The sequence below is a fragment of the Porites lutea genome, chromosome 13 (genome assembly GCF_958299795.1).
Source record: "Porites lutea chromosome 13, jaPorLute2.1, whole genome shotgun sequence".
Classification (NCBI taxonomy): domain Eukaryota; kingdom Metazoa; phylum Cnidaria; class Anthozoa; order Scleractinia; family Poritidae; genus Porites; species Porites lutea.
In genome coordinates this window covers 12,771,429-12,786,817 of record NC_133213.1, presented here as the reverse complement: position 1 = coordinate 12,786,817, position 15,389 = coordinate 12,771,429, and the positions used below count along the sequence as shown (strand labels likewise).

At 36.3% G+C, this 15,389-nt stretch overlaps 1 protein-coding gene across 2 annotated transcripts; it reads right to left on the bottom strand.

Annotated features, from left to right (window-relative positions):
- Positions 1-1,145: 1,145 nt before the first annotated feature.
- Positions 1,146-10,904, bottom strand: LOC140922656 (uncharacterized). 2 transcript variants are annotated; one of them, XM_073372645.1, is made up of 8 exons: positions 10,763-10,904; positions 7,246-7,810; positions 5,717-6,162; positions 5,124-5,383; positions 4,597-4,859; positions 4,101-4,242; positions 3,610-3,733; positions 1,146-3,078 (listed from the first exon to the last, which is right to left on the bottom strand). In XM_073372645.1, the coding sequence occupies exons 2-8, from the start codon at positions 7,774-7,776 to the stop codon at positions 2,973-2,975; spliced, it is 1,872 nt and encodes a 623-aa protein (XP_073228746.1). In that variant the 5' UTR covers positions 7,777-7,810; positions 10,763-10,904; the 3' UTR covers positions 1,146-2,972. The 2 variants fall into 2 exon arrangements, with proteins under 2 accessions (XP_073228746.1, XP_073228747.1); XM_073372646.1 differs by having other exon boundaries at positions 5,124-5,371.
- Positions 10,905-15,389: the final 4,485 nt, after the last annotated feature.

The following is a 15,389-nucleotide window of genomic DNA, read 5'->3' as shown; positions in this document are numbered from 1 at the left end:
GCTTGGTTTTACTTTGTATTCGAGGGCAAATTCCAAGTACTAGCCACCGGGGGGGCTTATATTCGGAGGGACGATGTAACAGGGTTTTTTGCATTACGATTTTTGGGGGGCTTATATTTTTTTGGTGGGGGGGGGGGGCTTATTTTCGGAATTTTACAGTATATCAAATAAGGCACAGTGTTTCATCTGATATCCACACAATCAAGAAGTGGATTGAAAAAAATAATGAGGCTCAGCTAAGTTTAATGAGCCTAACTTTGATCTGTCTGGAAATTGGATGCAACACTGGGAGTGCAGTGTTCATAGAGCCCCCCAAATGAACAAAATTACTCGTTAGAAAATTTCAATGCAAGAGGTTGCAAAGTTTTATGGTGATTAGCACCAGACATTCACATATGACACAGAAGTTTTTTTCTTTGTTTTGTAAACTAAATTGTTATTCAAGTGAGTTTGAGAAGTAAAGGAATGTTTACAAAAAGAGTCCAATGAATGAAAGATAGGTTAGGAGACAGATTTAGAGCTGTTTCTATTCCTGGTTGGAAAACAGTTGTTCCTAATTGAGTAATTGTTTTAATTTTCAGTGGACAAAAACCTTGTACCAGAATAATTTAAACAATATCACATTCTTTTTTACACTTTTCATGGGCTATAGAATGTAATTAGTTATCTGTGATAACACCAAAGAAAACTTATCATGATAACCTGAGAAAATAAATGTCAAATTTCACAAAATGACATCTTACAAATGAAGTGTTCAGAATTTTACTTGTGTTTTCACAATTCTTGTGAAATTTGACATTTATTTTCTCGGCCTCCCATGAGAAATAGTCTTTGGTGTTATTACAGATAATTTATAATTTATACCTATAGCCCTTGAAAAATGTACAAAAGAATGCTATATTGTTGAAATTATTCCGGTACAAGGTTTTTGTCCACTGAATGTTGACATTACTCAATTCCTGATGGATTCCATCTTAACACTACACTTTGGCACTAAACAAATCAACAAATAAATAAAGTGTGTTCTTTTTATGAGGCACTTATCCTATTCTCCTGAATATGAAAAATTTCCCCTGTGGAAAGGGCTGAATGATGATGATGATGATGAGTTAAGTGTATAGTCAGAAAACCAAGCAACAAATATATACATTTAGAATGGTCTTTATTCCAGGAGTTGTTGAGCATGGTGTGTTTGATGCAGTACAGAAAAGCAATTGAAATCATGCACTACTCATGGATGGAGTCTTCTGCTCCAGACAAACAATTTAACTTTCAACATCTTAAAGGGGTAGACTTCACCAACCTCACACCCTTGAAAAATGAACAGAAATGATCTGTTGATTTTTAATGGTGTAATTTTTTCTACAATTATGAGCATCCACTCCATGTTTTTTCACTGTTATTGAATTTTATATCATAAACCTATAAATGAGGTTAAAAAAATGATAATACTAATAGTGTTCATAAAGCAAAAAACTGAATGATTCTGGGAACTGTAGTAAAAGCATGAAAGTGGCCATTTATAATTGAGGAAGATGTCAATACAAACAGAATTGTGAGTTAGGTACAGAAAGAGCCCACATCATTGCATAAGTACAAAATAATGCTAATTGCAAGAACTGTCTCGTAAGGACAGTAATATTATTCTGTAAACAATAAGTTATTCAGCTCAACTGAACAATAACTTTTTAGCAAAGGTCAACTTCATGATTACTAATGGAATGCAAGAAAATGATTTCTTGAGTTTGGTTAGCGTATAAAATGTTCTACCATGTACAAAAACTCCTTCCTCTCTCTGTACAGTTATTAAACATTAAGGAGTCATAACGAGCTTTGGTCAAATTGCAATACATGCACATAAAGGAAGGAAACATTAATTATTTTGACACTATAATTATCATTGACTTTAGAGAAGTGAATGAGGAAGAGAAGTATTATTTATTTTTAAATTCAATATTTGATAGAGGAATATTTTCTCCTCTAGTCTAACATGGATACATGTAGCTGTGTTCATTTTGTTATACTGCTGATGATGCTTTTGTGAAACTTTTTTCATTTTATATGGCTTTTCTAGCAAAAATTATAGCTCAGAACATGATTTCACACTTACAATAAATTATTTTAAATAGTGGAATTGAATCAAATTAAAGTACTTCTTTAAACAGTTTTTTTGCACTGTTTCCTTTGTTTATTAATTTTGCAAATCAAAATCACCAATAATTAACTGTCATAAAAAATCATAACTCCGCATTTTTTGATCTGAATTCAAAATTGAACAAGCTAAATATCTGTATAAAATTTAACACTCTTGTGCTTGCTGCAGTTTAAGAATGAATGCAAAATACTAATTCACCTTTAACTTGTGACTAAACTGTTTAAGTATGTACATTTCAGGTGATTTAAACAACAACTTACTTCATTTTTTCTGAAAACTGGAAATCATCCTCGGCAAAGAATGTTGTATCAAGAAAACCATTGTATTAATATCTAACCAGTCCTTACTTCAGACACAAAAACTTAATCTCCAATATTACCTATAACATCATGCTTTATAGGTGATTTAGAGAATTTTGATAATAAATACTGAATTCATCTAAAGGTCATGCTTTTTCTTGACCAAGAGCTGTTAATTCTGTTACATTCTGCTTCAGCTGAAATTATACTAGGTACTAGCATAACAACATATCCTCATTCTCATACTTTTCAAATTCTTCATTATCTCACAAATGAACATTCACTTGTAGTAATATGAGCAGACTTCTGACATAAGGAATTAACAAGAATAAGGGCTACATCACTCTATTAAAATGACAGCCCTTAAGCTATACTTTTCTGCTTTCCTGTCATTCTGTTAGAAAACGAAAAATTGAAATTATGTGTGGAAGGGACAAACTTCTGTTGAACAATAAATTTTTAGTCTGACCAAAACATCAATAAACCTTCTAAATATATTATAATATTTTCTTTGGTTCCTAAACTGTCTTTGGTAGTGAATGAATATCTTTCTTCAGTCTAATGAGAGCAGCTACAGCCTCTGAAGTTGTCAACTTGTATCCAAACAGTGACGTCGTTGTTCCACTGCAATAAAATAAATTAAAAATAAATAAATAAATGGAAAATTGTTCATGGTTGCCAAATGCTAAGGTTTTAAAGGCTAACTGTACCTCTGGACTTAGACAGAACATTCTGCCACAATAGGATGGTTGTTAGTATAGTAAAAACAAGAACGCTCTTACAGCAGCTGTAAGTCTTGCTTGCTTGGAGATTAGATCTTCGAGAAATTGAGGAGGCAATCAATTCTACACAAAAGAGGATTTACTCACTAAAGGTTTCTCACCTCCTACTTCTGGATATTTACTTTTTATTTGTTTCTGAATTGATTTAGCACGCGTGTGAGTGACAACTGGAAATAAGTCTGCGGTGGTAGGTTAAAAGAAAAACCTCTTGATGTGTGAGGTTGATATCTTTAGTCTGCAGGCATGAGACTTGCACATGATGTGTGAGAGTTGAAAGGTATATAATGTGACAGTCCTGAAGTTGATTAATATTTTCTATATAATTATGTATCGCTTGTCATACATGTACTGAGAGGAGTCATCAGGTTCTTACCAGTTGATGTATTCATGTGCTGGGGTCCACTGCCTGTCAGTGACTGGTCCACATTCACCAAATGACTTCACATGCAAACATTTCAGCAGACTGCTTTTTCGCATCTGTCTCAGTGCAGTAATATCTACAAGTTAAAAATAATATTTCACATCCAGGCAAAAATCAAGGAAATCACATTTCACATTTTATTACTAACTTACTAACGAAAGTGATTCATGAATCACATGAAATTTAATCTGATACTGTGTGTGTGTTTCCTATACTATACTAAATTTAAACAATCAGAAAAGACAACACTCCATTTTGGCATTATAGAAGGGGCACCACTCCAATAAAAAAATTATTGGTATATGGTGTCTAGGTCCAAGTGCCTCCATAACAATAATAGCCCAAATACATCACACTCCATGAGCTGTGATTTACTGTTCCTCTGTAAATCCTTGTTACCGGTAATTATAATACACTGGTAGTATAATAGACGCTGTTCTTACCAGGTTTTCGGTTGCATTCAGCATAAATCCTAGCACATCTCTGTGCTGCAGAGGACTTCTGTTCTTCCTCTAATCCTTCAATCACAGCTATTCTGTCAGCAACTTCAGTGGCAGAGCATGCAATGATGTTATCACCATGAATCTGCAAATACAGTATTTTTATTAAAATCAAATCATTTCTTTGCATGTGTTAGTGTATTCTGGAGTCTGGCACATTGTTTTCGTCTTTTACACTTGACACGATGACATGAAGACCTAAAAAAGGCTACGTATATGCCGTATTCACTCTCTGTCTAGCAAAAAACCTTCACTCAAGCATTATTGCTTAATCTTTGTATCTAGGGTTTTTAATTGGGGGCATGGGAACAGAATGGTTCCATCCAAACAATTATCAGCTGTCGGTATTATGAACTGCAGGGTACTTTTAGCTCTGCTTTCTTTTAATAGCTCCCAATATAGTTAGTCATTCAGAAATAAACCAAGGTTTTAGGCTTACCACAACAGAACTTTCTACAAAGTCATCCATAAGCAGATGTCCCTCCAGCTTAAGGGTGTCAAATGGTGGAAAGAAGCCTTTCTTTGCTAGTTCACTCATGACTTCTCCATATCTTGAATCCCATCCATGTGCCTTTGCCAAAATCACCCTGGCAATGTCCCTTGCATTGCGTAATCGGCACTTGTTTCCATCCGCATCCAGAATGGCCACACCTCTGTAGATGAAGTCTTGTGCATAGTTACAGTTCATGGGATCTTTCTGTCCTGTTGATTTAACAAATTTACAAAATTGCTGTCAGACTAATTCTTCAAGCATCAACTGTGACCAGTGTGCACTTCACATAATAATGTGGATGATGGAAAAATAATGATAAAAGATTGTTTCTGATAATTTATTTTTTATTTCTTCTTATCAATGCCAACAAAAAAAGAATGGATATGGAGATCTAGTGGATAAGTTTCCTGATAGGCTAGTAAGGGTTAAGGGGCATACGTCAGTGCTTATATTCCAGAGGAGAATGCTTTTACCATTGAGGATGGAAGGCCACTGATCTCTCTTCTCTTCAAGTTCCTCCTTTAGCTTTGTTCTTCGCTCATTTCTTAAGAAAAGCTCCTGCGCTGAACGGTGCTCCATGTCATATACACCAGTCTCCATTGACAGCTGTCCATGCCGTGTGTAGTGAACAATGTCATGGTGAAAATTGCCTCTAATTTGCTCTATTAATTTGGATGCACTTTCCTCCAACATGTGAGTACATCGTGCTGTTGAGGGGAGTCTGGAGAGAGATCTAATGTTAAAACAATTACTTAGACCTTGCACAAACAAAATTCCCATCTGTCTTTTTTTTGAATGATAAAAAAGCCTGTATGGAAGATTTTATTAAGAGACCATGACAAATTGTGTGGTATTCTCATTAGACTCAGTACGAAGTCCTTTGACTTATGGGAAAAAGATCCCATGATCTGGGAACACACAAAATACATGTAACACACCAAAAAAAAACAAACAAACAAACACACAATAACAAAAATGAGGTACACAGCAGATAGAATGATAGTCTATTGTTTTTGATCAACAAATGTTTGCCTGAGTGTACAATGATTTGAAGTAATATATTCACCTGTAATCAAATCGTGCCCTACATCCTTTACATCGTGATGATCTGGCCTCAATCTCTGCCATAAGTAACTTATTCCGTGTTTCTTGTCTGTTCTTCCAGCCAATAAGCCACTTAGCTGCATCCTCTGCTGATTGTTGAGGTGCATACTGATAACTAGCAGGTGTACTAACATATGGCATACACCGTGCATCAACTGTCTCTATCTCACTGTAGGAGCTATTTAAGCTCTCCAGTGCCCTTATAACTTCTCGCTCTCTCTGAACCAAGGCACATTGCTTCTCTGCCTCTCTAATGTTCTTCTGTCTTTGCTTATGATTAAGTCTGTCTTGTAAGGCCTCCTTGCTGCCATATTTCTTTCTTGCAATAGTTATTAGATCAGATACTAAGAATTCATAAGAATCATTATCTATGGTCCTGAGATCTCTTTCTGTCAGACTGAATTGCTCCTGTAGAAAGGACAAGGCAAATTTGTTTTTTAACTTATTGTTTATTGTTTGTACAGAGTGCATGTTTTCTTTTCCTGTGATTAGCTGTTTGCCTTAACAATGAATACCAATACCAATGGGAAAGTCACCCTGCTACTCTGGAGACAACTTCATTACGGATAGAATAAAAGAGACCATTTTTGGTACACCATGTACATGTATGTCAGTTACCTCAACCAGGAAGTGAAGAAACAGACTAACAGATAACTAGAACAACTTTTACTACTTGTGGGTGCATGATGCTATGCAAAATGTACAAATTGTGAATGGCTATATACCCCGCCGTATTAAAGAAAAATTATTAGCAAGAGATCAGACATGCATAATCACAATACTAGAAAAAGGGCTAATTACTTTTGATCTTCCTTAATGTAAAATGACCACCGCTCAAAGCTCTTTTTATTTTCATTCAGTAAACCACTATCCAGTTTTAAGCACAATGTTAAAGGCAAATTATGTACCAGACTATGAGTCTTGAATTGCATAGTCTTTTTTCCTAAGATAATTTTGGATATTGTTGTAGAATTAGTATATTTATGTATTAATTACCTCTTTATCCTCTAGCTTAAGACATTATCCTGAAATGTTAAATTGTAAGTTTATTCTAATTTATTGTTATTTTTCTGTTTTCTTCATCAATTCCAAATTACACTCTTAAGCCCTTGTGGAGAGTTACTGTACTGTACTATATATACTGTAGAAGTCACAGGAAAAAATAACGGATTCCCATTTTTGGGTATTTAAAGAATACCCACAAAAAAGCCCAAATTTGGAAGAGTGAGACAAGTCCCAATCTGGGAACTTGGTTGGGAATTCCCTGGTTGGGACTTGTCTCACTTTGCCAAATTTGGGATTTTTATGGGTATTCTTTAAATACCCAAAAATATCCAAAAATGGGAATCCGTTATTTTTTCCTGTGGACTATGCCATAAATTTGTTAAGTAAGTAAGTAATTGGTTTAAAAACAGTGTTTTCACCTTGTGGCTCTTCATCTAAATAAGTAAATAAGTCCAGCAAAGATATGATACGATGTAGGAGCATTACCTTAGCATGGCATTTTCGCCTGTAGAACAAAGGATGACAGCTATCACAGAGTGTTACATCAAAATGAACATCAACACGATGAGAACAGTTCCGATAGCACACAACACATCTCCACTTTGAGTAGAGCCAATTTCTCCTTGCCATGATTTCCCAACAATTATCACCCTGGCAAAGTTCAACAGCTTTATCATAAGAAAACACAGATAATTCATTCAAAGGATTTGCAACGGAGAGTACCGTGGGCTTGTGCACCAGGCCAAGTCTTGCACACAGAGGTTTCCACATGCGTTTGGCATGAGAGTTCATTACACGGCAAGTTGATCCCAAGGAAGATAAAGCTGGTGCATCAAGAAAGGAAAGCAGGAAGTTGAGCATTTCTGGTGGAAGGCTCCCAAAGAAAGGGCCAGTGCTTTCAATGCCGCTGTTTCTTCTTTCCCTTACGTACAATCTTGTGATGTAACGTGGACTGCTGCAGACAAAATTTCCATGGCAAATGTCTTCAGTCTTTTTTCTTTTGGCTCCTGGAGGCATGTTTCTTCTCTCAGACAGAGTTTTTCCTGATTGGCTGTAAAGGAAAATTTGAGTGAAAAATGGGCATATACATGTACCACATCATGTGGAGGAAGAAATACCTTACGTTAACTTTTTTCATTCAAGTAGCTATCCAGAGAGAAGCTACAAAACTGTAGGTATTCAGAACCATCTTTCTTAGGGAAGCGGGGGAGCAATGAATATAGAAAGGGAAAGGATATGTCCATTTTTTAAATTAATTTTTTGCTGTGGCTGGGGACTGGAAATGGTACTTCACTCCTCATGTTAATCCAAGTTTAAAGTAGAGCTTCCAACCCTGGCTGGATATTGGCCTTGTCCTTTTTTTAATTGCGTTTTCATTGACCTCAACTTTGTCTCTGTCATTGCATAAACAAGGATGATCAAGGATGCATACATACTGAACCCCCACAAGCACCGTGTATTCTTCTAGTTAATCTAACAATGTAGGATAATCCCACTGTGTTTACATGTATACAGCTATTTTGAGAAAGGTTGTCGGAAAAAGTGCACGCAACAATCCCGAAAGGTATTGTGGGTGGTTTTTAGTTCATTGTTCTTCAAAGAAATTTGAGAGAATGGCACAAGAGGCCATGGACGTATGTTTGCGAGCGTTAGTGTTATTTCTTATGCAGCTTTCTCTTCACTCTTCAGGCATTATTTGACTATCTACTGACTTTCATGCTCCCCACCCAAAAAGAAAGAATGCCTGATTGCAAGTTAGAATTGCATGTAGAGGTCAAATTCAGCACTTTGGATGTATTTCTAGTCATTTCAGCTAGAATGGGCCTGGTTCATATGGGAAACCAATTGATTGTGCTTGTAGAATGACCATTTCTAAATGCAAGTATCTATGCAGGGAAAGGTAGAAGTTTTATCTTCTCCTGAGTTCAAAGGTCAAAGTGTTAAGCTTTCACTTGAAATCATCAATTGAAAATTAAATCACTCTTCTGTTGACCTTTGATCGCTGTATGTAACCAAGCTTCTGAGCATTTTTGAGCTACAATCTGCTAATTTCACTAAAATTATTAAATGATTGATTTTCATTTTTTCATGTTCTATTCAGATTTTCTCAATTTTTCAAATGAGAAACCAAAAATTATTTAAGATTATTTTTTTTTAGGAAAACTTGTTTTTGTTAACATTTTCCCTTCCTTATATGACTTACATGTAAATGAACCTTCTGCCTTGGGGCAAACATGGTCACTTGAAACCCCTTTAACTCTGACACTAATTGGCTGATGTTGTCCCATACCATGAATACCAAATTGTATGTCAGCCTGACCAGTTTCAAAGCAGAAAAATAAGGAAAAATCATTTGCTTATTCTACGTCAGTATCCACACTTTAAAGGGGAACAGAATGACTTAAAATAAAAGCCTTGAATACGAATAAATGAATACATGCTCAGGACCCGAAACCTTTTTTAAGAGGTTAGGGAAAAATCCACAGGGGTACTGCTGAACAAGCTTGCATGAACCTGAGTAATAAAACTCCAACAAAAAGAAATAAAATGTTTGTTTAAAATCGAAGATAGCGATTCTTTATTCATATGATAATGCGGTGAGCTCCAACAGGCTTCGCCAATTTAGAAGCGATATTTTAAAATTATGGTCAATTTTATTGTTTGAAGCCTGTGGAACAAAATTTGTTTTGATCCTTCAAGAAATCTCATCCTCACGAAACCTTCATTTGGCTTTCAACAGACATGTTACTCTCCAATTACCTTGTATGTGCCAGGATATAAACATTATGTACCTTCTCTTAGCCTGAAAACATTAACTTCTATCTTTAAAGTTAAGTAAAATGTTCCTAAGGAAGAATCAGAGTAAGGCACTTCACAAAACCCTACATCAGAAATTAGAAATTTTAACACCGCCTCGGCTTAAAACATGCAACTCTCCTCGGGTCCTGCTGGACGTTCCTTCTTGCTGCATTTCAGAACTGTTCATTACTAGCCTTTCAGAGATGACCTAAAGTAGCAGCGGTTAGAGAATCTGCCGTGGTTATTTCTTTCGCAAATTTTCAATGCCTCGCATTTTACATGTAAGATTAAAAATTGATACCAAATTGCTGTGACATGTGGCATTTCAGAATTATGCATGAAGAAGGGCTTCGAACTTTTGTTCCGGTTTTTCCGAAGAACTTCGATACACTTTTGCCCAGCTTTCTGGTGAATCTCTTCACCCTTATGAAACTAGAAATACTTTGAAAAATGGGTATAGCAACCTCAAATACGCAGCGATTCTCACATCTATTCGCGTTTTCGCACCTCAACGCCTCGCAGATTCGCTTACAAAAACAATAAACGCTCCGTAGAGTTCTGCTGGCGAAAACGAGCTCCATTAAGATTTCTTAAACGATTTTCGGTTCAATTCCCGCTGTTGAACTCTGAGAGAAAGTTTCTTCAATTATATATCAACCAGACAGACGTAGAAATCGAGCAAAAAGATGTTTTGTGGGCTAGCTTTGTTGTACAAGTTCTGAATATGCATTAGGTCGCCCACAAAGAAGTTAAACCATATCGGAGAATTATTTGAATTTTTCTCCGATTATCCAGTAAAACTTATTTTCTGTCGAGGAAGTAGTGGCTTGATTGATAGCAATAAAAAGAAATACACAACTGCAAACAGATAAAGCTCTGCTTCAGATCGAGAAATTCTTTCCAACTGCAAGTTAGTTGTAAACGAAGCACTTTGGAAATACATGGCTACATTCACAATATTCAGTAAGACATTTTCACGCCATCAAATGCTCAGGAGAGAAACTGAAATTCTCAGTTTAAATTCTGAAAACCTATTTTGTAAAATCATCTCTGTGTTAGGAAAACATATAATAAGAGGACGGCCTCCTTGGCGATTAAAAAAGCACAGGCTCGACGTACGGCTTGTGTTACACTTGTTTCGAACTTAACCAACTAGAAGCTAGTTGGCTGACCAAAGAACTAGATAGCAATTTTAAACACTCACCGATTCCTTTCCCTGCTTTGGAAGAGAAAAAACAACCAAAACTTGCCCAGTCGCGACAAAATGTAATGGCGGATAAGCGCTGAGAGATTATAACACACACATCCAAAGGAAATTTGGCTGTCACTAAAATCTGACTTTCATCAACCGCGAATATTTAAATACCCCTTACGTCTCATGTGTCCTATTAACAAGCAACCAACCAGAGCACAGGAAATTTACATCGTGACCAATGAGAAGATGAGAAACATATTCGAACCAGAGGTGATAACATGTACTCTCACGTGCACGAAACAATAGAAATCTCTCAAAAGAGGTTGCTACACAAAAGAATATATGAACTCCCACAATAGCTTTGATTGTAGTGATATTAGCATAACCTATTACAGCATGGAAATCAATTCAAATTGAGTGAAAATAAATTCAGACCATTGTTGTTTATATTAACCTTAAACTGTAATTTTTCACGCTATGCATGTGAATGAGGACTTCCTCTATACAACTTGTTTTGTTACGCGACCAATAGGTTGTGGTTTTTCTGCTCCCCTCAAGAATGAACAAGAATGAAACGGATAAACATCTGAGTTTTTAGTTTTCTTGTTGTTGGTTTTGTTAATAACTCGGAAATAACGCCTGCCACCGGCCTATCAGCCTTTTTGTCCCCATTGTGTGAAGTATCTATGCATGCACGTAGCTACAGCTTGCCAAGTTAATATCGACTCAAGAATTTAAATTGCCTAAGGCGCAAAACCTTGTTAGTGCATGAGAAAAAACATGCGTTACTTCGCGTTGTTTTCATTCTGGAGTTAAGTCTTGTTGTTTTATCTTGTCATAGTCACGGAATATTCTTCCCTTGAATTAGTTTTTAGATTCTACCAGTTGTATGGTTTTACCAACTATAAGCTACCGTTCTTATTCTAATGCGGGTTTCTTTTAAGTAATGATCTCACTTCAGACTGTTTGTTCTCTAAATATAATTGGCAATATCTCGCAAAAATTCCAAAAAGCACTTTCACAGTTGCATTCGCTCTTTTGAACGAGATTGTATAATTTTTTTGTGTAACTCTATTCCTTAGAATGTTTTCAAAATGAAACTACACAGTGAAGGTTTTTTCATTTTCTTTGAGTTTCGATTTTGACTGGTATTTTCAAGGCAGCGGGAGCGGAAGTGCATGCACTATTGGATTTATCATCATCTGTGATTGTTACTGAATGCTTTTTCATAAAATAATCGACAAAATACATGTGGGTTTACATGGAAACCTCTTTGTCTTTCCCGTCTCTATCTTTTTGCGGTTTTCTCTTTCACAAGTGTGCGGGGAGCCACAAGATCTTTTTTAGTAGTCTGACATTGGAAGATGACAAAAAGTACTTGTTAAGAAAAATATTTATAAAGTCGGCGTATTAAAGCCCATACTATAACAGCGGAAATTGAATTGCACAAAAGAAAATTTTGTAGTTTTTTTTTAATCACCAAACATTGAGCAGGACAAGCCCGCGTACAATATTTTTTTGTATTCACGTTTTCTTGCTTAGTTTTACGACCTTCGTATAAAAAAGCACATCATGGAAGGGGGAATATTGAAAAGTAGTGGCATCAGTGGAAAATACTGTCCTGATCTCTTGATTGTTCAGTGTTGCTAAGTAGGGGCCACAAACTAAGACAGCGCTCTTGCAGTTTATTAAGAAAGGATTCTTTGAATAGTTCAGTTAGTTGAACCTGTCCACACCGTACGTGACTAGTTAGACAATTTTGACGGTGTGATCCGGCCCGGCGTGATTTGTATTGCCAAGAGGGGAATAATGATCAGAGGGAAAATCTCTTTGTAATATTTTGTAATATTTTTGCTTAAATCCAGTCGCCTACAAGTAAACACTCTTTTGATGAACCATTCAGTTTGTGGTTGTGAATGATGTAATTTCCTTTAAAATGCCCTTAATCGCCATTAATTTATTCCAGTCAGGTTTTCTTTTTTGCAGTAATCCGATGACAGAACCACAAATTTTTTTGTTTTCCTGTTCTAATTTCCGTCATTTCTAATACTTCTGAGTGACTTCAAAAGTTCTGACTACTGAAGGACGCTTGGATAAGACGTGTTTCAAGCTTACGTCGACTTCTTTTACGTTTTACGTATTTAAACTTAAAAACAGTTAACGAATTTAGGACCTCCAGTCTTAATAAAACACTTTCAGAAAAGTAGCTTAGTCCATAATGTTTTTTACATCAGTAACATGTTGTGAAATATTTGGAAAAAGAAATGATTCAGTTTGTGAAAAAAATTTTGGTTCGTTTCACCAGTTTCTCATGACCTCTTGAGCCTTGTGTTCGTTTTGAACCGTTTTTGATAAACTAAATAAACGGTTAATGCGGCATAATTTTTAGAATTGGGAATATTTTACGGTTTATAAGTTTATAATTGCTTACCTTAGTCCTGTTTTAGCGGAAAAAGATGATGTCTCGTCGGTTTGGCCTTTGTATACAACGCCCTGGGGGGGTACTTCCTAGTAGTGCGCCGTGTTTATTTGATTCGTTTACTTTAACCCTTTAAGCCCTAAGAGTGATCAGCATCAAATTTCTCCTTGTAATATTGACGCTTTGCAAAACAGAGTGGTGATGAGAATTACAGACGTGATCACACAGGATGAAATTGCTTGGTATTTTATCAACTTCTCCCTACTACTTCTGTAGGAAATGAATAGGAGCAACAAATAAGAATTCAAATTTTGATCTTGGGGTTTAAAGGGTTAAAAAAAAAAACCAATATGGAGAAGGCGTTGTTCGATTGGCCAATCGTCTCGCAGTATGACGTCAAACCAAAGTATCGATTGAATAGAGTACCAAAGCGGTGACCTCATAAAAATGAAATCTCCGAAATTATGGGATTTGTCAGGATATTCTGAAAGAACAATGTCCAGGAGGCCTACTTGCCAAAAACGTGCATTTCGTGGCAAATTGTCTCTGAGATCGTAGCCCAGTTATGCTTAGAAAACTCCACACAGACCCTTCTAAATTTTTTTTGGGTCGACGCGCGCTTTGTCGGGTTATTTAGTTGGATTTTTCTCCGGACCGACTTGGCTTTCCCTTTTCGGCGCTGACTCTCTTTCCAGGTCTGTTCACTGTGCCCCTGATAAGAATGAAAGACCTGCTGAGCAGACTAAAATTTTTAAATTAACCCTAGTCTATGTTCCCGTCTATATTAGTGAGCTCACTAGAACTTAATAACAGTGTAACATAGCTATTTATCTATTTAGTTATCGTCCCATAGCTTAATGAGTATTTACCACTTACTTAACGCTATGCATTCTTATTAAAACATAACTAACGTATTTGTGGCTATTTTTCCCGCAGCTACATGTAGTTTACGCTCAATGAACTAATGTGTGGTCATTGAACTACTGGTGTGGTTATTGATCTGTTGTGTACTTATTGAACTGCTGTGTGGTTATTGAACTAACAAAAAGGAAAACGGAGGCTTGTACGAAATGAGCACAGTTTGCAAATTGACCTAGAATGCTTTGCGATCGTAGCGTCCACACCACCTGAGCCCGGGATTAAATTTTAACCCGGGTCTCTATTCAAAAGCATCTTCTCGGATAATTTTCTCTATTCTTTTTAGCGTAACTAACCATCAAATTGAAGACAAAAAGAATTAAATTGAATTTGCTTTTTAAACTTTCATATCTGAATTCAATTTTCGCTCTAACCCTAGGTTACCTTACTGAACCAGCTTTGAACAACCCGGCCCTTAATTCAAATTTGGCAAACACCCTGGGTTATCTTAACCCAGCTTTGAACAACCCGGCCTGGAATTTTATCGACCTGTTAAAGGGCCATGTTGCATTATCAATTTTCCCTGGGAATATGATGTCATTTTTCCTTTCTGAGCTTTCTGGGCCTTAAAAAGGGTGAAACTAAGCGACGTTTCAAGGACAGATTTAACGAACACAGACGTGCAGTCGACAAAACTAACATTAAATCTAAACCCACTACTGTTTCTGAACACTTCTCTCTCACTCTAACCATTCTCATACTGACATGCAGTTAATCCCACTAGAGAAAATTCATTCTTCACGTGATTCAGTTCGTAAGGCCAGGGAGTCGCATTTGATAGATAAGGCCATGACTCTTGAACCTCATGGCCTAAACCGCCGTGACGAATTATTGTAATCCATATCCTTAGTATTTTTCCTTTCCAGTTTTTATGTTGTACGTCAGTTCCGCCTCTCCCTTTTATTGCGACATTCTCCACCTATATAATATTGTGATTGCTACATAAGTTCAGTAACATCTGTAAACCTGAAGAAGGCTGGTATGACCAGCCGAAATATTGTTATAAAAAACAATACACGTTGTTTTAAATCAGCTTTGCAGTAATCTTTGGACTTCTCGTTCTTGTCTTTATATTTTGACTGATTTGATCTCTTTTCTAGAGATCCAACGTTTACAACTAGCAGGATCTTCGTCCACGGTTTTTGCAATTAATTTAATCCCTTAAAAAGGGTGCCAATTTTCATAGTTTATTTCTCTTAAATATGGTCAAAGTTTGAGAACCTCCTCGCCACACATCTAATCCTAAACTGGCCGCTTCCCTTAACAATCCATGTGGTTTTGGCCACATTATTCTTTTCT

Coding starts and splice junctions, on each gene's coding strand:
- LOC140922656 (XM_073372645.1), bottom strand. CDS start 7,776: ATGCCTCCAGGAGCCAAAAGAAAAAAGACTGAAGACATTTGCCATGGA. Junction 6,163..7,245: donor GGCGAAAATGCCATGCTAAG/GTAATGCTCCTA, acceptor TCCTTTCTACAG/GAGCAATTCAGTCTGACAGA. Junction 3,079..3,609: donor GCACATGAATACATCAACTG/GTAAGAACCTGA, acceptor ATTTTATTGCAG/TGGAACAACGACGTCACTGT.